We start from the raw sequence: 21,411 nt of genomic DNA, 5'->3' as shown, positions 1-21,411 counted from the left end.
AAACATCTAGCAATGAAATACAATCTGCTCAGTTTTAGTTCCTCGCAGAGCGACAACACTCATGTCACAGGGAACACTTATGTAATGGCACATCCGTAGCCAGGCTCTCCTGCTGGTTAACCGTCTGTGCGCACTAATACAACAAGTGAACACACACGAGTGTAAACAGTTTCATTTCATCTCCTGAGGCAATAATCAGTATCCATCTGCATCTCATCAACAGCCTTGACAGCGAGACATGTTTCTCATTGGTGCATGATTCAGCATGAAACGCTGTTATCGCAGAATTGTGACATCTCTACATATTTATACAGTGCAGACTGGAGAAGTACAGCAAAACATGCAGACACATAAATCACACCACTCATCACTACAACCTGTTTTGTATTGTGCAATCACAATTTGTCAGCCGACACTTTTGATCGAGCTTTATCTCAGGCTGGCACAGATATCTACATTTGCATCTCTGCACAGGCCCAGTACCAATGCTCAACATCACAAAGTCTTCAGCCACGTTATTATTGTTTCTGCTATCATTTCAGAGCTGGAGGAGTGTTGTTTCATTCTGTATCTGGTTGTGTTTGTACAAACTCAAGTCTAAAGTCCATGACCCGCACCCTAAATGTCATTAGTTCCTCCTAAACTGATTATCTTTAAATTCATTTCCATTCATTTGGTTAAGGAGGAGTTCTATGTTTTATTGCTGTCACGAGATTCCATTTGTAAGCTGATTTTAGAGGTGTGGCTTGCCCATTATTTCAGTTCATTTAACAATTTTCTGTAGTTAAACAGTAGTTTTAAGACTCATCTCAGTAGTTGGCCCAGTGGTTAAGATGCATACCATATAACCACAATATCCAGTTTGACTTTTGCTGCACGTCATAGCCATCTCTCCTTCCCCCACTGTTTCCAGTCTCTCCCAAAAACCTGCTTTCAGTTTGGCAATTTCAGTAGTTTATTATTTTAGCCATTTAATGTAGGCAAACGCCCAAATGTATTTAGATCTTTTAAAAGAAATTGTTGACAAAAATGTTCGTGTATTCACTTGTAATTAAATGTGTAGTGATGTCTGAAGTATTCAGGGAAGGTCTGTTAATCAAGCAGTGTTCAGCCTTTGCATAGGCACTGCTGTAGCTCTGTCCCAGTGCTCTGAAACATTTTTTAAGTTTCCAAACTTTCACATTTTGACTTTATGTTCATGAAAAGTGAAAGAGCAGACAAACCAGGTATTTGTACAACATCTGGATGACTGCCAAGTCTTTCCTATTTAATTCCTTTTCCTGGAAAGGCTTTGGCAGAAACATGCAGTGAGATCATTGAGCCTTTACTGCCACCTGCTGTGGATTTAAAGCACCTGCATCCTGCTGGAAACATTAATAGAAAGCTGATTATTTGGAACCACTTACCATTTCTTTATAAAATTTATTTGAATGCATTGTTTTTGTTTGCTTGTTTTAATACAAATTAGCACAATTATCCACTGCTGTTGCATTCGTAACATATTCATAAAACATACATACCCAGATTCCAGTCAGCCAAAATAAGATTCAAATTCAGACTTGCCACTGAAATATATGGTAAGTGTGACACTTAACTCCTAATACATAAGGTGGCTAAAATGAGTGTTATTTGCCTTGGTGTTGTATATCTAAAGCCCCTATGTGAATGTTTTGAAAAGGTGTCACTGCTCAAAATCTGACTGCATCAGAATAATTTGACTGATGCTACAGTCACACAGGGGCCTGTGTTGTTTAACCACTTATGTGAGAGGGTAATATGTTGTTCATTAGACTCCAACCTATTCAAATCTAAATTTATAACAATGAAACCTCTTCCTACTATTTGCTTGCTATCTTCTTAACACTACCTGAGCACTCTTCTCTATATTTGGCCATGCCTTGTCTTTGAGGGCAGAGGAATAACTGATGCCTGTGGACACTGGGGTGAGAGGATATTTTTATATTGTGACAGGCAGTGGTTCCAGCCACAATGTTTGGCTGCAAGCTAAAGACCTCCACAGAGGGAAGCGGACCCTGAAGTGAAGGAAAGACCCGGGTGGAAGTCCTGTGTTGGGGCTCAAAAGCTGTCCTGGGAGGGAATGATCTGGAGATGTGTGATCCATGGCCTGAGATGGGCTGAGATTTACAATCTGACAGGTTGTGAGGGGGGCTGAGGGAAAAGGAAAGGCTCCGTGGGACCAAAGCTGTCCCGCTGGCACCGAGGCTCAAACCCAACCGTCGTGCTTTCCTCTGAGGTTCAGGGTGTCCCACCAGAGGCTGTTCAGATGCCAGACTTTGACAGGGCCTGCGAACACGGGATGTATTCTGAATTTCTGTTCTCCTCTCACGATCCCTCTTAGGAGATGTTGATGTCAGCTGCCTACTTTTCTCTCCAACACCTCGGTTCTCCTTGCCTGAATGACGAAAAGCAGAGACTGCGGAGGACTTATGACCTGATGGTGTATGATGTGCCGTTTCAACCTCTTCTGACAGTGACTGGTCTGAAAGGAACTGGATGGCGAGAGGTGGGTTAGAAATAACAGCTTGTCTACGAAGTAGAGGCCTGGATCGTCTTACGGGGGCTCCTTCCACCAGCAGGTTCACCCCCACATACTGAGGAACTTCAACTGCAGCCTGAGAGGGCGATAAAGTAAAACACAAATAAATGCATTTGGTATCGCACCTGTTATTCAGTGGAATTCCTCTGGAAATTAACACCCTTTGCTTCTTGACATGATGTGTAAACATATTCGAACCTGTTTATAGATTAGCTGGAAGCCTCCCGTGAAAGCACTGGGATCAGTCCGTTGGTCGAGCACAACCTTCAGTGTGTCCAGCTGCACAGCAGGGCAGAGGCGAGCAGTCACAGCGGTAGAACAGGCCATAGTCGGACTGGCATTGATCTCGAGGAGCCAAGGCCTCAGATCTCTGCCCAACATAAAGTCGGCCCCGTAGAGCTCAAAGCTTGCCTTGCGGGGCTCCACCAGGTCCTGGGCTGTCTGCAGGGCATGGACCACTGCTTGCTGCATGCCTGGGACCACCACTGACTCCCATTCTGCCCCACGGCCCTGCTGCTGCAGAAAAGCCCTAAACTGAGAACAGGACCACATATTGTCCTCAGGCACTCCTGGGTGGCGGTCACAAGACGGCTGGAAGTGCTTCTGGATGGAGTTGTTGCACAGGTGGACTGAGCTGAGGAAAATAAAAAATTCCATGGAGGTAAGCGTAAAAAGTGTGCTCTGAATAAAATGGGTACATTTAGCCGTACTTGCACTGTTAAATCAGCCCCTCCACAAAGTTTTTGTCGTTTGTCTGCCCCACTGTCTGACCTGTCCAGAGTTTTTGTTGAGTAGGGCTGGGTGGAGAAACGCAGGTAGCACTCTCTGTAGAACCAGACAGTCAGAGGGTTCCAGTCAGTAACGAGGAACCACTGGCGGATGTCAAATTTGGTGCCATGCAGCAACAGTGGACGCTCCAGGTATTTCTGAACCACCCACTTACTCTCCTTTGTCAGGGCTCTGTCACTGTCCACCAGAGCCAAAATCTCATCCAAGCGATCCATGCACATAATACCTGGGTAGTTTGTGTGACACAGAGAAGAAAAAAGCCACCAAAACTGCATTATTGACTGAAAGCTGGACAACATCCCTTTATCATACTGAAGCTGATGGAATGAGTATATTTACATTATGCATATATCTATTATCACGTTGTTTTTTCCAAACAAATCCAGAAAAAGGAAGCAATAGGAACACCCATGTGTCACAGCTCATGTTGCAACCATAATATTCACACCACAAAACATATCATATTATTCAATATATTTTTCAGTGTTGCATATGGAGAGAACAGAGACTGTCAATGTTATCTTTATTACTCACCTCGTCCTCTTGACTTGGCACCTGGTTTGATGATCCAGATGTTATTTAGTCCATCCGTGTTCAGCTGAGGGCAAACCTCCTGCAGTCTGATTAACATGGTCTGGCAGCGCTCCACAAACACACTGCTGCCCCTGATCGATGCACCTTCACTACACACAAATATTAGATTTGCGGATTGAGTTTATTAATGCACAGATTTACCATTTGTTACTGTTATGCTTCATTCCAGACATTGTTGTACTGAGTTTTGGCTGTCACATGGCCTCTTACTGTATGTGTCCAGGTTATAAAAGAAATTTAAGTATGTGAAGAAAATTTGATCCCTTTGCTGCATCTTTGCAAACAATATCGTGTCCAACTTACATAATGTACAGTAATTATGAGTAGATAAACTGTAAAATGACAAAATTGAACAATAAAAAGAACTAATTAATATTAAAAACAAGTCCTGAGCATGGTGTTAATGGACATTATTGTCCAACGCAACACAAGGACATGGAGGAGCTACAGTATATAGTATAGTATATAAAGATACAGTATACTGAATGCATAATGCATTTAACGCTGTCCTCAACCTTCCCTTTAAGATCCATTGTAGCTTGGGTTATTAATCACCTATTTTCATTTGATAAACTCACCTGGACTGTCAGTCCTGCAGATGAATTTGACTTTAGACAGATTGTTGGAGCAAAACCAGGAAGCTCCCAGAAAACATACTCACTGCACAACCAGGTAGTAGTCTTGCAGAAACTCTGCCCACTGCTGTTCATCCACTGTGGGGGGTGTTTCTACAGTTACATCGATGTCGCCATGCTCTAAAACACTGAGAAAGTCTTGACACACGTGCAAAGCCATGTTGATCAGTCCTGGACCAACAAACTGCTGCTGCACATTATCCAACTCTGTAGATAGAAACAAGATTAGTATTATAGAATTTGTTAAATTCTCCTTGTAAGGCAGTTCATATTATGGTTGTAGCATAATTGTCAAAAGTGTATTTTTTTGCATTCATTACCATCAGAGGGACTGTTTTTGGCTTTTTGTCTCGGGCCCTCTGCTCCGTCTCTCCTCCGACTACTTGTCTCAACTACATGCTGCAGCAGGCTGGTGCACGCTGTCCTCCTGAAATCCTCTTTATTGTTAAAACACAGGAGGACAAGAGCACAGCAGCGAGACAGGGCATGTAGTTTTGTGTAAGACGGTAATGTATCACCAATAAAACAGTTAGAAAGTGGGTGTGACAAGTCCCTTTAACACTTACACTACACGTATGGACACATCGTTGCATCTTTGAAAGAGCAAAATTGTGTTAAGTGATCCATAAAACAGACCTATGAATGCATGCCTCTCATCTTCTGCACCAAGCCTGTAGCATCTTGGGAAGAAGGTGTCAGGATCTGCTGTATCAAACCACTGTAGGTTACGCAGATTCACACAGAGCCCCACCTGAAAGAAACAGAAATATTTACACAGCAGATACAAAGAACGAGTTAACCTCTGTGCAAAGTTGAGCAACCTGCATTTTTGCTCGTCAGTCATTAGAAACTCCTCAGAGATGAGACCTTGGTAGTAAACGTTGCAGCATTTGCGTAGTGATTGGTCATTTGGTCATGCCGTAAAGAGCGACAGTCTATGTCATCCCGACGTGTTGTCCAGTAGAAATGTGTTGTTTCATTTCGGACCAGGCGAGACTAGAAAAGGTTGAGGAAAAGAGAAGTTAGTGTGATGACTGAGCTACAAAACACAGCAAAGAGAAGAAAACGACACCTGGAAATGATGCAATGTGAGAATAAGAATAATAGCACGTCCACATTGCCTTCAGACATCAGTATCATGTTGGTCACTTTCTCTTACCATGAGGCCGTACATGTCATCAAGGTTCTCCTCTTTCTCGCCTTCATCCGCTCTCTCTGTAAAGAGATAAGTAAAATGAGTGTGTGTGTGCATGCATGCCTGTGTGTGCGGGTGTGCAGGCAAGCTTTCATGTGTAGAGTGGTGTGTTAAAAGGGAAGGGGTCTATAACATGGCACACAATGTATCATTTAAAAGGTTTGGTGGTATACATCTATCCATCTAAACTAGTGCTCCAATTACATTTACGCTAACTGCTCGGGCACTTTTAGCTTTGACAGTTAGGGGTGAACATTACTGACCTCTATTTCAGGCAACATTTAAATCACTGAATGAACTAACAGAAAATATGGATGATTGTAGGAAAAAAAACATTTCATTATAACACTGCATTAATTGTATTTGTGATCCTTAAAGTGAAATAGTACTTTGTTAGTAATATCATGTGCTGGGTCTATACCATGTACCCATTCTTTCACAATGTCTCAATCGCTTCTACACAGATACTGCATATTTCATCCCACTGGCAGTGAGACTAGAGATTGCAATCTTAAAATCCATTGTCTCACCACCACTGGCATCACCATCATCACCATCCTCCTCATCACCGCGGCAAAGAGGCGCTCTCTGGGCAGGATGGGGCAGACGGCGTTCTACCCACCCTCTGGCCCACAAGGCAGCACGGATCACAGGATAGGGTCCCTGCACTGAAAACACTTTCCTCAACTGAGAATGAGGTAGAAAGAGTCAAACAGGACACACAGCACTTGAGAGAATAGTGGGGGAATATGCAGAGGTGTAGCGGTGAAGTCTGACTTGCACACATAATCACCCTCACTGCTCTCTCCACCAACGTTTTTGCTGTTTTCAGCCTGTCGGGCTTGATTGCAGGCAGGCATGGCACACTGCGGCGTAATCTCCCATCAACGGGAGCCACTGTGGATGGTAACACAGACAAACTGCTTGATCAAATTTCAATATTAAGTAACTGTGTGCACACGCACGTGCATGTGTTTGTGTATTTGTATCTATTAATTTACCTGGCATTTGTTGCATGTTCCTTGTCTATAGTTCTGTATTCAGCTGATCAACATACAGCAATCAATTCTCTGGGAGCAGAAATAAGGTCAACAACATGATTTTCACACCATCATATTATATAATATAGAATTATACACAGATATTGATCACAAGATAGATAGATAGATAGATAGATAGATAGATAGATAGATAGATAGATAGATAGATAGATAGATAGATAGATAGATAGATAGATAGATACTTTGTCTCTGTAGCCACTGAAGGATGTAAATTGGGTCAAGCAGGTATCTAAATCTGGACAGAGCTGACTGTCATAGCTTCTCATTGACATATTCCCATTCGCAAACAGGTGCGCGCGCACACACACAGGCAGAAGCATGCACAAAAAATCCAAAAGCATACTATGAAAACATCTACAGCGGGTCATAGCCACGATGCACGAGCGTGGACTGACGGACCAACTCCCTGCATGCGTTTCATCTATGATTACACATGGATAAAAACGCTTCCTAATATCCTTCATCTCAATCACAAACAGCAGAGATTTGACGCTGAACATGAATATACAAACCTACTGTAATGTTGTCCTCTCTCTGGTGACCCGACCCCTCCGCCCAGAGACCCGCTCAGTCCTGAGTCCCTCGTGCTCCTGCAGACCGTTCCTATAACAACAGTGCATGCTCCCACATAATGTTTGGAAGTTGCCATAACAGCCAGGAGACACAGGACGCCGTGCACGTCGAGGACGAATTTGCCGTCTTCAGCCATGCGTTGAAGACAGTGGATCACTTGTCTGACGCTATCGGTTGCAGCGTGGCTTAGACGTGCAGGCGACATGCACGAGAGCCACTGAACCAGCAACCACATACCTTCAGCGTGGACGTATCTTATTGCGGTCTGAACTCAGTGCTCCGTAAACTAAACTGGCTGAGGAGGTTCAACCCGCTGAGTTTAATCCAATCAAGTGTTAGTTTGACAGTGTGAGAGGTGGTCAGTCTCATATTTGTTGTGATCTGAAGAGTTCATGCCGTGGCTAAACAGGCAAAAGGAGGCAAAACACTGACGCTCAGTTCAACATGTTTTCTTTTCAGCATGAGCGAGCATCTGCAGTGTGTGAAAGAAAAACTTCCTGTCCTGCAGCTTTAATAGTAGACCTGTGTAGCAGTCAGACTGCACACGAGCCTGAAGCCATGTGTATGGATTATAATAGACATATAGGCCATCCTGCTTTGCCTTTCCACAAGGTGGCATCCAAGGCTTTCCTGTACGCTCTGATGTGAGGTCTTATGTCGCTGTCCGTGTTGTCTACCCTGGTCTTATGTGCTCACTGTTCACTTTTCCCACTCATGTTATCCATTTTAAGTCTACATCACCATTTCAGATCTAGCTTCATAACCGATGAGGTAAACTGCCAATATCATCTACATTGTTCAACCCCGCAATTAGACACATACTCCAGTGGTGGAAAGCAACTACTTTACTTATAAGTACTGCACTTAAGTACTTAATAACATGAACCCCTGAAATGTTTGCGGCTATATTGTTATTAAGTATGAATGTAAGATATGCTTAGCTGCTAATATTTCTCTTCTTTTATCCAAGAAAGCAAAATGTAGCTTACTTGTATTTGTTAATTGTGGATCTTCTATCATTCTGTCTTTCCACCACAGAAAATAAATCAGTAAAGTCAGGAAATAATAAGTAAACATGAAGTTTTCTCTGAATTTCATAGAGGAAAAAAAAAAATCAATCTGAATAGTGGCATTTGTCGGAAAATATTCTGTTGCTGTCATGATTTTAAAATATGTAAGTGGCCAATAAAAGTGAAAAGGAAGCAGCAGCTGAAGTATTCACTTGTCGAGCACATCTCAGCAGCTGAAACATGTGAAGCTGCCAAACTGGACACTGTATAGAGTGACGTCGCTCTATAAGCTTATTATAGTCTCTGCGTTATTGTGTTGGGTAGCAGCGGTGAGTCGCAGCCCGTTGTGCGCCTCTGCGCTCTGATTGGCTGAGGCTGCGGTGATGCTCGCCGCATCCTGCTCCTACAGTCAGGGCAGGAGGGAGGGGAGCTGGAAGCGGCGGCCGGGAAATCATCATAACACGGGGGGGGTGCAAAAATGATCGTTTTCACCCTTTTCCTCATCTGGAAGGGATGTTTACACTCAGCATGTCTTTAGAAACAGAAGTAGCTGCTGTTACCAGCTCGTGACCGCTTCTCCAAACCGTCCTGAAACAGCGCCAGAGAGGCTGATCAGCCCCTGAGAAGGTCTCACCTTTGCACCCCGTCAACACTGAGCAGGGTAACCCAAAGGCCACGAGCATGCCCGTCAACGACCCCGAGAGCATACTCAGCTACCAGGTACAGTGCGTCTTAAACGTTTAATGCATGGCGCGTTGCTTTGACACTGTGGGATGGCACAAAGCAGCCTGTGCACAAGCTCCAACAACTGCAGCCCTCAGTTTGAAATGCTCTGCTGTAATACAGATTCATCATTTGCTGCTGAAATGACGAGCTGATATTTTAGGAACTATTCAATGACAGAGATGATGATGACAGTTGTTGCATTTCTGCACGCATGTGTGCCAACGTTCTGCATTTGTCATGATATTTGCACATTTGGTGTTTAAGCGGACTCATGTTATCCCGGGAAGTTGTGTGAGGTTCCTCACCCTGCAGAAAGATGTATGCGCAGGGTGTTGTTGTTGGTATTGTTATTCTGAGGCGCTAACACGTGCAGTCATTTCTCAGCGCGCATCACATCACAATGCCCTGAGAAATCGTAGATTATTTTGCCTGTTTTTCAAGCGCACATACGTGAGTTGCGGCCACATTGTGAGCTTGCAGCAGATTATTGATTAGATGCCGCTACATTTTAAAACGCGGAGCTCAATAAAATGTCAGCCGCTCGTCCCGAAGCCGCGAGTGTGAGAGGTATAGCGGGACAGTTTGCTGGGATTTCAAATGGCTCTTGCTTAGACGGTTTTAGTTTTGTTTTTTTGTTTTTTTTCTCAGTTACCCTCAAATGACCTTGACGCCATCCTCACACCGTGCACCACACAGTGCTGAGTGTCTCCCCCCATACATGATCGTTATTAGCCAATCCTGGCGACAGGGGGAGGACGGCCTGTGGTCAAGTGAGGTTTGAAGGGGAAAATGGCATGATCTTAATGTCCTGTTGATGTGTGAGCCATTATCAGATCCTTAGCCAGCTGATGGGAACGGGGGAATCAGTAAGAACAAATGGACCATTGAACACACCAGCGCTCAAGGATGTTTATTCAAGTAGGCATGCGGTAGTCATAGCTTGGTTATAGCTACAGTGGCATGCAGTATCACAGCTTAAAGGACTTAATGTAGCCTACCCCAAAGGAGTCATGTCATCATGGTGATTTCTAACCATACCATCCAGTCTGGGGGCAGGAGACAGATGGAGAAGGACCAGGGGTGAGCTGGGAAGTCTCTGATATGATTACACAGCTTTCAGACAGGGAGTGCCTGAGAGTCTCACTCTTCAAACTTTAGGGTTATACCAGTTTGCCTATCACAGAAAACCTGTGGGTTTGTCTCATCCACCACAGAAATGGTTCTGTGCTGCATCTTTGTCATGCCCCCCACCTGGAACCCATTGAAATGTTTGCCAAAGCACACCTGGGGGGTCCAAAGTTGTGGGGAAGACATTAGATTATTTGCTTGAGGCAAAACAACAATATATATAGTTATGGATATTTGCTATCCACAGTGCTGAATTAACGATGTGTTTATTTGGAAGCTTTGCAGCATTAATGTTGTGGGTGATACAAGATTATAATACTAAGGCATTAATGATTATTCAATTATTTCATTATTGAATAATCTGAAGATTATTTCCTTGATTAATCGTTTGCTCTCTAAAGTGTCAGAAAGATCTGAAAAATGCCCTCAAACTGCTAAAGTGATGTCCTCAGCTTTCTTGTTTTATCCGACCAACCCTCCAGAATCCATTGATAAAAAGTTTACTGTGATATAAAACATGGAAAAGCTGAAAATTGTCATAACTGTGAAGCTGAGAATGTTTGACATTTTGATCATTAGAAGATCACTTTTCTGTTAATTGACTAATCGATTGATCAGTTAAAGACCCCTTTTCTAGCTAAATTTCACTATTTTCGGTCACAAGGTTGAAAAAGCAGAGATGCTTCTTGTTCTTCATGTTTTACCAAAGGATCTGAAAATGTGAGAGCACTGTTAAGCCACCAAACTCATATTGAATGCATGGATGAAACTGTTAATTGATTATTTTGTTGTATGCTCGTCCAGGCTTAGCTAACCACAAACACCAACACTGTGCAGCAGTCCCTTATGCTCCAAAAAAGTCATTCAAACTGGGTCCTTCTCATAATTTTTGGTATGATGGTATTTTTGTTTGTGTTAACGACCATGCTGGTTTGATCATATTGTGAACATTTAGTGGCAATAGCTGCGTATTTTTAGTAAAAAACATCAAAAACTTAACTTAATGGCAGAATGACAGGAGTGTGAAAATCTGAAATATCTCTCAGTTGTGGGCCTGGCTTTCCTCCATCATTGTTGCTGAAGTCTGCTGCGTTTGCAGCAGTGGTCTGTGTGATTTCCCACCTCAGAAATTCTCAGAAGTGAATTCAGTGATGTAACAGCATATGAAAACTGCACATTGTCGGTGCAGAAGGTTGGTGTGACCGCTCTAACACTTTGCATTGTGGGACACAGTAGGCCAGACAGACTGGTCTGATGCGTAAGGGAGGTTTTCGCTGAGATTATAATGCCTTGGCTGTGCAACTGTTCCTCATTTGTCAGAACTAAGCTGTAGTTTGGTTGCAATATGCTACAGTAAATCATGAATCAGAACAACTAGCAACTAAAATAATGCCAGTATCTCAACGTTTAGTTTAGTCTAGTCAATGTTGTAGTTAGTTTTCACCTTTTGTGCCCCTGAATTAAGAAATAGAGGACCGGCAGTATAGAAATCAGGCTTACATGAGCGTTACTTACACAGAGTGTAGGTCATGAAAACACATTAGCAATCCTTCACTATGAAAGAAATAACTGCCAGTACACAAAACTGTGAGTAGTTACTAAGCATGTGAGGAATGAATCAATCAATCAATAATTAATGAATGATTAATATAAGATCCTGAATAACTCTGATTCGAGGACTATAGTAGATAATGGTGAGTTACCAGAGGAGATAATGTATTAATGCATCATTAGGTAGTGATGATAGTGATCAGTTCATGAATATCTGTGAATCAACATACTGACCACTTCATTCATGAGTCGTTCCTGATTAAGTATGAATCAGCCACTGAGCGGCACAAAGCTAATAATGATGCATTAATTACTCATGACTTTGTCATTAGTTATTCTTTTTGTGCATCCAAGTAAAGTGATGCATCATATTGAGTTGTTAAATAGTCCCTCATTGCTTCTTGATTATGACACAGAGCTTCTGAGTTCACAGTTAGTTCCTTAATCAAAACCAGAGACAGCAGGATTCTCTACCTTTTAATAGTCATATTCAGACCACATCTATTAATATGCTAACACTTCATATCAAGGAATATTCACAGTTAATGAGGAGGGTGAGTGATGAGTAAGGTATGAGTAATTAATGAGTCGTTATTAGTTTTGTGCCACTTGGCGGCTGATTCATAATCAGGGATGACTCATGAAGACAGTGGTCAGCATGTCAATTCACAGATTTTTACCAACTAATCATTAACCCTTCATTAATATAGTATCTCCAGGTCTGTTCTCCAGTAACTCATGATTATCTCCTAGATAGTCCTTGATTCCTCGACGCAATCATGTGTTCACAAAGTGGTGACCCTCACTCCATCCTTGCTCATGAATGACTGAGTCTTTCCAGGATGCCCCTTTCATACCCAGTCATGATCCTATCACCTGTTACCAATGAACCTGTTTACCTGTGGAATGTTCCAAACAGGTGTTTTTGGAGCGTTCCACATCTTTCTCAGTCTTTAGTTGCTCCTGTCCCAACGTGTTTGAAATGTGTTGCTATTTTCAATTGAGTATAAGTCAAAAAAAGATTAGCAAATTGTCTCATTCTGTGTTATTTATGTTTTACATGGCGTCCCATTTTTTTTTGGAAATCGGGGTCGTACTTCTGATGATATACTGCTGCTTCTGTCTGCTAAGGCGACAGTCAATTTTGTACCTTGGATATAATTATTCTGTTTACATTTGATACTGTGCACTGATTTTTCCTATTGAGACCTCTCAATATGTCATTGTCAGAAGAACACTTTATTCTCTCTAGTGCAGGTACAAAGTTACAGGCAGAACAACATAGTGCATACCTGCAACTCACAGAGGTCCTGAATGAAAGACCTACTTCTTCAGTTGCCAATGATTCTCTGCATATTTATAACTATACAGAGATGCTTGGAAATCAATGAGCTCTCGTAAAACAAACAAACAAAACCAAGCGGAGACACAACCACATGCCATGCAACAGTGCAGTGACATCCAATAAAGTACTGGAACTGAGCCAAGATAAATGAGCATCTATATGTAGTTGGATTACAGTTATATTGTGTTATTGTGCATCTGAGAGACACATCAAAATATGACAGCTTTTGATGGCGTCACTATCAGCCCTGATACAATGAGACTGTGAGTTTAGTTCCAGTGTTGTAATAATTTATGGCACTCCACATCATATGTTTCTCTCAGCTTTCAACACGAGATTGTCACAGTTCCCCTTTTCAGTCCTTTCACAATAGCTGCTTGGCATCCCTCCCAAGCTTTCATTTTAATCAGTCTGGTGGCACAGAGTGATCCGCAGACGCCTATCTGACTGATGAATGTGTATCTTAAAGAGAACTGCTGTAGTTTTAAATACGGAAATCTCTGAAGGCAGAGTCCATCTAATTTAATTAAGTTCTCCATCTATTAAAAGTGTCTCAAAACTTTCAATTTTTAAATGTTTTAAAGTGCTCAATTCGCCACATCGTGGTTGAAAGCTATTACAGTTGAGCAGCATGCCCAAAGCCACCATTTAATGGGATTCATTTACTTTCAAAGCATACACATTAGAGTGAAATATCTACAGTTTTAAACTCCCCATCACATTATTACTTTTCAATGTCATATGTCCAGATGAGTGAGAATCATCCAGACACACTAATTGAAAAATCTGGTCCCTTTAGTCTTTGTTTTGGACTCAGAATGTTCTTCACGTTTTACAGTTTCCATTTGAAAACATAAAGTAAAGGAAAATCTGCAGCTTTAATTGAATTGTATGACTTTCTCCAACAAAGGCTGCAGTAATCTTTTTACTGAATTGTACGTGTGGCATTGAATAAGGTGTGTATGACTCATGCTTCCCGTGGGCTGAAGCAGTCAAAACAGCGGCCACTCTCATCCCCCCCCCCCCCCCCCCCCCCAGCTCTCTTCTTTCCTTTGTCACCATTACTTCTTCCGTTCATCCATTCATGTTAACCCCTCCTGTCTGAGTGGAGCCCTGTCACATGTGTCTCCACAGCAGACTAGTGATGGCGCAATGCTATGAAGGGGCAGCGGCAGCCCGCGGCTGTGGCAACCTAGCCCTCAGACACCAAGCCCAGCCTGGAAGTGACAGGCCCAGTTGTCTGAGTCAGGATCTGTGTCCCTGCTGTCAGTTCAGGGTGCTTCAGGGAGGTGAGGGGAGGAGAGAGGGGGGTGGTGTTGGCACGGACAGATAAAAATAGGAGATGCAAGGAAACACAATCAGGAATAGTGGAAGTTGGCAAAAGAGACATGTTAGAGGGGGAGAGGTCATTGTAACGGTCAGCTGAGTCAATAGTGACAGACATCACGAAGGACTCGAAAGCCCACACTGCTGCTGAATCATGGATGCACTTGCTTCTCCTCACTGCTGATGTCATTGATGTTATTCACAGAGAGTGAAGATATCTGTTGATAAACAGGTGTTTTTGGAGCATTCCACATCTTTCCCAGTCTTTAGTTGCTCCTGTCCCAACCTGTTGCTGCATCAAATTCAGAATAAATACATATTTACAAAAATCAATGAAGCTGATGAAGTGAAACGTTAAATGTATTGACTTCGCGCTCTTTTCAGTATATGTCAAAAAGGATTAGCAAGTTATTACATTCTGTCTTCTTTATGCTTTTCACAGCTTTCCAACATTTTTGAAGCAGGGTTGCACAATGATAGGTGTCCAGTGTCTGTGACTGTCTAGTGTCTTGTCAGTCATCTCTCTGGATGTCAAGCCTTTTCTTGGGAACCAGCAGGCCTCATTCCTCGGAAGTTGGCTCCACCCAGAACTCTGTGGTCCTGGTGTACTGAAAGGCTAGTTTGGCACAGCACATTGATTGTCCCTCTCAGTCAGGAGACTGGGATACAAATCATTGCTGCTCTATTTGTTTAGGGCAATGACCAGTTCAATGTGTTTCACTGTAACGCACTTTGACTGTGCCTTCTGATTTTGCCCAATGTTGCCAAGTTGCCAAGAAAGCTTGCTTTGTCTCCAGGACGTTACAAGAATTACAAAACAGCTCTGAGCGTTCACTAACAGCACACCCTCGGCGGGTTTCCTGCGCAGCAAAAAATGAACTCAAACGAATGAAGAGAAACATGATTTTTTTGATAATGTATCACATTTTCTCTTCTTCATTATGCTGGTTTAGATTTTCAGGTAATTCTTAACTCACAATATGTGTATCAAAACCAGTGTGTGATTATGTCTACAGTCACTTTCTGCATCAATGAGAGGTTTATCAGCATCAAAGTAGGACACTGTGTGCGACTGAACTATCCTGCTCTGCTCAGGGAATCTAACATCTTTCTGGGACAATCTGCCCTACCAGAAAATACATCTTGTATTTGTTTAGTTATCAAAAGTAGGCGAGTGATAGCATCTCTCTATTTTTGGCTTTTGCATGCTGAGACACCAGATTAGGGTGCCTGAAGTCTTCATCATGTGAATCAGTGAGATGGGCCAAAAACCACACAAATGCATTGAATAGAAGAATTAGTATGAGGCTTCAAATCAACTGGGACTTTTCTGAAGTTACTCTTTTGAGCTTTTAACTTCTGATCTTTCTAAAGAAATTCATATGACTGTATCCTCCAGTCATCATGTGCCTCTTTTCTAAAATCCATCCACAAGGCAGCTCTAGTGTGTGCTACCACTGATGCGCTTGTAAAGGACAGAAACTCAAGGACAGGCAGCCATTTTGGTTCTTGCTGTGGACCGCTTCTATGGTGCAGCGGCAGTAATCCGGGTGGATAATTGTTTATGAGCCCTAAACCCTCCCGAGCACTGCCACTGATACAAAGCTGGAGGACAAGAGTGAAGAAAAGGGGACGGTTGCCAGGAGATAGAAACAGGCAGCAAAACACAAATGATTTGCCGTGTCAGTGGAAAATCACGCACACGTGCATGCTTTGAGGGTCACAGATGTGCTCACCCGCAGAGAGAGAAAACTTAACTTCAAGTGTCATGTGAGCTTTTAATGAGGTGAAGCACTTAATGTGCCACAGGAGAGGTGAGTTGTGAATGACAGGGAACCATTAACCTGTTGAAGAAACACATACCTGCATGAATGTGCCATTAAGAAGGTGCTTTTAGTGAACTGTGACCAGGATTGTGACTCATATTGTGCTATGAAGAGCACGGACTCAGGAGAAGGACAGTCATAATCATGGCATGGATATACAATAGTGTAATGTGATCTCATCCACAAATAATGATCCAAAAAAGATTGTTTTTCTTTCGTGCCATTCTCTGAAACACAGTTTCAACCACTCTGTAGCTGCTGAACGAGCCACAGTGCACCAAATGGATTCAAAGTAATTGATGACCTGATGGTCTATCGTCCTTTCTGGGACAAAGAGCTTTTAGAGTGTCTCTCTCTCTCTCTCTCTCTCTCTCTCTCTCTCTCTCATCTATTCTCTCATACTGTGTGTCTATATGTTTGGTAAACCTCCAGTTCTAATGGAGCCGACTGCCTCCAGCCTGAGCCACAACCCACACACTGCACAGAGGCCCTAATTCACCAGCCCCAGCTGCACTGACTGATAACGCTATCTGTGTGCATGTGTGTCTGCGTGTATATGTGTGCGTGTGGTTGTGTATTACTCATGTTGTGGGGACATAATTCTGTTTACAGAGTCACATTGTGGGGACTGGCCTTCCTTATGGGGACAAGATGTAAATCCCCATAACATAAATGACCAAATTTTAGAGTAAAGACTTAGGTTAACGTTAGGTTTAGGTTAAGGTAAGGGTAAGGTGTGTGTGCGTGTGTGTGAGTGAGACTCAGGATTGCATGTGAGGGCAGGGACATATTCAGCAAGTGGACGTGTGTATGCGCAGGATTGTATTCTGTAAAGCGACTATCATCAGTCACGAAAGAGAATATGTAAACAGTGTGAGAGGTGTCGCTCACAGCGATGAAGCTGCAGAGAACTGAGGCCTGAATCTGCAGCTCTTTTGATTCACTCTCACTATCACAAAGTGATAACTCTCACTATTTACAAACTGTTTCATGGTACCTGCTCAGCATGAAAAAGCAGAAAGACACAGTTAACGACAAAATGGTGGAGCATATCACTGCTGTGCCTTCAATACTTGAAACACATATCAGGCTTATATCAGGGTTTGGCTGTGCTATTTAGTAGAACCAGTTCATTGTTTGTTCTTGTCTTTCTATGGGATTAGTTAACTGGACAATCACCAGACTTTAAAGATGATAGAAAGAGAGACAGAGCTGAATGTGTGTTCACTTTTATTTACAAAGATGCAGAAGACAGTTTTATTGTTTATATGTTCACTTCTAGTTGCAGCCCAGCGCTCAGTACAAGCACCTCTGCAGCTACTGTTAGTAAATGAGGATCCCACTGAACCACGTGCTGGTCTAGTGCCTTCCTCAGGGGCAGGAACAGACGACTGTTGTTACACGTGAATATGCATGACCACAAGCCATTATATCCATCACCCTACTTCCATCCCTTGAATAAACATAATTATAAAACCATGAGTCACATTCACTGTTTGGCCCAATCATGACCTCTTAATTAAGTGGCCTTATTTTATAAAAGAACAGAATCGTCTTGGGATAAAGAAGTGCTCAGTCATGGAAAGAGAAAGACATCCCACAGGGCTGATATGGTGGAGAGGGTGTGAAAGGAGGCACGAAGGCAGCGCCAGGCCACCCACACCTGTGAATTAAGTGGATGTCTTGGGATCTAAAAGCTGTTTTCAACCGTTGTGTGATTTATAAGTGGCTGGCATGGAGCCACTGACACCCTTTTGGAGTTTTTTCTTACAATCAGGTAAGACATTTATCTGTCTGTACTGCATGTTAATTAGTTTTTTCTTATCACAATCTTGTGGCAATGTGCTTAGCTGTTCCGTTTTTGGCAGCATGGAGAGGCTAAAGGACTGAGACAGAAGATAAAAAATAGCTTAGGGACCATCAGTGTGCATGTGAATACAGTCTGCTATAAAGATAATACACACACGCACACACAGCACTATCCCCATTTATCACATTTCATAACTGCGGGCGGAAACCAGCATGACTCAAAAGTGGGGTTTTTTGTCAATAAACTGTGCGCGGTGTTTTATCAGCTAAACCCCAGGAGAACTGAGAAAAATCACTGCTCGCTCTTGCTCCATACACACATCTCACAGTGATACACACAGTCATACACACACAGGGTACTTAAGTGCAAATGCAGTTGTATGTTCTCGGAAGCTTTAATAAAAACTCTCTCATTTACAGGATATAGAGTTTTATATTTCTCTAGAAATAAATGTTGATGTTGCTCTTGCATGCTGCTCATTAGGCGAAGACATTTATCTGTCACTCCACTAATACAAACACTCAGCCTTTTCCAGTAGTGCTTCAGAAAGACAAACTGCAGTTACTTTGGCCTCCGTGGCTGTCAGACAGCAGCGCAGGCTGCAGTGCTTGCTGCACTATAGCCGCTGGATACTGGACTGAGCAATTAAAGTAAAAGACTGCATGACAGAGCCTGTAGATCTTGAGTGTTTCCCCTCAGTTTCACCCAGAAAGGGAAATGTTTGTATGAGTGAATGAAATGTCATCATTCACTCATACATCTTCTGATGCACACAAACACGACTGAATGCTAACATACTGTCTCTGCTCTGAGCTGAGATCATCAGATTATTTCATTCTGGACTGCAGTGTTGATGCAGGATATGAACATCATGCTGAATCAAATCAAACAGGCACGATAAACAATGTAACCAAGTTACCAGCTAATTGATTAACTTATTACATTACAACAGCTCTGTTCTAAGTCTCTCTGTCTTATGTACTCGTCTTATGCACCTTTTCTCTGTATCTGTACATAAATATTTCATTTCATTCTTTTTTTTTTTTTTTTTTTTTTTTCAGAAGTTCAACAATCGGCACCATTAGTTTGCCAAATGGCAAAACGGACACCCATGATACAGATACCGTCTGTACCAGCAAATTCTGCCTTTACCACCCTCACACACTCATGGAAACATATCCAGTACATACAGATCATGTGTTCATATAGAGTGGGTGGAAGCATCTATTATGTAGAGAGCTGCATTTATATACCAGTCTCTGTGTGTGAGAGATTTATTTATAGGCTTTAGCTATTGATTTTATTGTTAACTGTTGCCAGCTGTTACATATTATGCTCGCATATGTTCACAGGCGTAACGTACCATCTAGCATTTAGATATGTCTATAATCCTGCCTGTGTCAAAGGGCACATGGCTACCAGAAAACAAGGGGTGGGCTGAAGTGATTTGCATTTTGGTGCAGTGGTGCACACTTGCTGTCTGAAGCAGCATGTGACAGGTTCCCATTGGATATTTAAGATTTTCTGTTGCATGTGCCCGTGTGTAAGGATGAAGAGGGATCCTGAAAAGAGAGACACTGCAGCAGCACAGAGCTCCAGAGCCATTGGGAGGCTCCTGCAGCACTCTGCCCTCGTTATCATAGGACCGATACATGACCGCAGATGAATCTCACAGCTTCACATGAGCAAACAGCGCTGTTTCTGAGAAAACCTTGTCACTGCGATAGTGAAACACAGCAGCATCCTGCAGCAGTGTGCCAACAGCAGCAGCCTTCACAGATGCGGCACTCTGCTAATTTGATTTGATTTGATTTCTCCTGGATAGTAGAGCCTAGCACATTCTCCAACTGACTCATACTCTGTTTACCTCTGGTGTGTGTGTGTGTGTTTATAAGGATGTGCGTGCCTGCCTGCCTGCCTGTCCTTCTCTGTTTGTCTGTGCCAGACGGTCTGAGAATAGACTGTCTGGAATTTGATGAGCATTGTTGAAAAGCTCTTACCAGTTTGGCCAATTAGTGGCTCTGTTACAGTGTCAGTAGTTTGTGTTTAACAGGATACTTCAGGACATACTGACCTTTCAGGTTTCCTTTCACGGACTGATCGTTAAAGGCTGATGGTGTTCGACAAAGTTGAACTTTTCCACAAGAACAATATGGCTGCAGGAGACAGAGAAAAGAGAAAAGAAACATATTCTCTGCACTGAATATCAGTAAAAAGGACAGTAACATTACACTTACCTGTCTTTTGTGTTTCCATCAGAGGCCAGATGAGGAGGTGGTGGTAGACCAGGGAGGGACCAGCTCAGTACTGAACATCCACTATGAGAAGGAGGAACTAGAAGGTGAGTAACATGCAAAGCTCAGTTAAACCTATTACTTAAAGTTCCTCAATGTGGAATATTTCATGTGATTATTCTTATGTGGTTCCTTCTCCTTTCCTTAAAGCACGGAAAGCAGAGATATCTCAGGGTTTCCATATGCATTGCTGCATTTTCAGCTCCAACAAAATTGTCTATATTTTTCTTGGCAACATGGGCTCTTGTGCCCACTTACCAACGACCTTCACAGCTGCAGTTTGCTTTTCAGTAGGAGTAAACTGGTTCCTATATCATAGCACTGCTTTCTAGTTCAAACTCTAACTGAGAATCATATTTTTTGAGCTGAACAGATGTTTTGCATGAAGACTTTCATTTGTTATGAATGGACATATTTAAGAAAAGTACCTGTACTGTAAAGCTGCTGTTGATTAAGGACTCCTGAGTTAATTACCTGATACCACAGGTGATCTGACTCAGCTGACGACAGATCACTTACTGTCTGTCATATATATTTCATAAAGTAGTTTGATGGAGCAACATTTTCTTCACGTCTGCAAGTCATTTCTACAGCTCTTTTGTGGGTGTGTGCGCGCAGCTAGGGGTGTGTGTGTGTGTGTGTGTGTGTGTGTGTGTGTGTGTGTGTGTGTGTGTGTGTGTGTGTGTGTGTGTGTGTACCACTTGGTCCATTATCACTTTCCTGGAAGGATAAAAACATGTTTAAAAGATGAAACAGTCAGCTGCAGCTCAGTAATTCTGTATCACACACATGCTTTGAAAAACTCTTGTTCTGTTTTATTCCTAACAATTTACCACATCAGTTTTATTATTTCTGATGATTTCAGCTGTTAATTCTTTAATTTTCAAAGTTACTGCTATTCATTTCTGCTATTTGCTATTCAAATAACTCAAATAACTACTGATGGTGTAACATGCGTTCAGTCTCTTCTTCTCACGGTGCGTTCAACACT

The 21,411-nt window shown here is 42.5% G+C and overlaps 2 protein-coding genes across 5 annotated transcripts in view; one reads left to right on the top strand and one right to left on the bottom strand.

Moving 5' to 3' along the window:
- Positions 1-370: 370 nt before the first annotated feature.
- ttll3 (tubulin tyrosine ligase-like family, member 3) lies at positions 371-6,842 on the bottom strand. Of its 2 annotated transcripts, none has more exons than XM_070958823.1 (12): positions 6,772-6,842; positions 6,564-6,667; positions 6,301-6,457; positions 5,735-5,790; positions 5,443-5,571; positions 5,212-5,326; positions 4,896-5,012; positions 4,602-4,782; positions 3,881-4,029; positions 3,329-3,572; positions 2,756-3,191; positions 371-2,633 (listed from the first exon to the last, which is right to left on the bottom strand). In XM_070958823.1, exons 1-12 carry the CDS (start codon positions 6,785-6,787, stop codon positions 1,839-1,841), a joined length of 2,499 nt encoding a protein of 832 aa, XP_070814924.1. In that variant the 5' UTR covers positions 6,788-6,842; the 3' UTR covers positions 371-1,838. The 2 variants fall into 2 exon arrangements, with proteins under 2 accessions (XP_070814924.1, XP_070814923.1); XM_070958822.1 differs by having other exon boundaries at positions 6,301-6,438.
- Positions 6,843-8,870: 2,028 nt separating this feature from the next.
- slc4a8 (solute carrier family 4 member 8) overlaps positions 8,871-21,411 on the top strand; it is a 30,383-nt gene continuing 17,842 nt past the window's right edge. For 2 of the 3 annotated variants that reach the window (XM_070957668.1, XM_070957677.1), the window contains exons 1-2: positions 8,967-9,134; positions 20,386-20,467. In XM_070957668.1, coding sequence (XP_070813769.1) covers positions 9,096-9,134; positions 20,386-20,467 — 121 coding nt within the window. In that variant the 5' untranslated portion in view covers positions 8,967-9,095. Of the gene's footprint in view, positions 9,135-20,385; positions 20,468-21,411 lie in introns of all 3 variants that reach the window. The other variant, XM_070957659.1, reaches the window with a different exon arrangement.

This window comes from Chaetodon trifascialis, chromosome 3, assembly GCF_039877785.1.
Source record: "Chaetodon trifascialis isolate fChaTrf1 chromosome 3, fChaTrf1.hap1, whole genome shotgun sequence".
In the NCBI taxonomy this organism is placed as follows: domain Eukaryota; kingdom Metazoa; phylum Chordata; class Actinopteri; order Chaetodontiformes; family Chaetodontidae; genus Chaetodon; species Chaetodon trifascialis.
The sequence above is the reverse complement of the archived record's forward strand: the minus strand, read 5'-3'. Positions and strand labels throughout refer to the sequence as shown.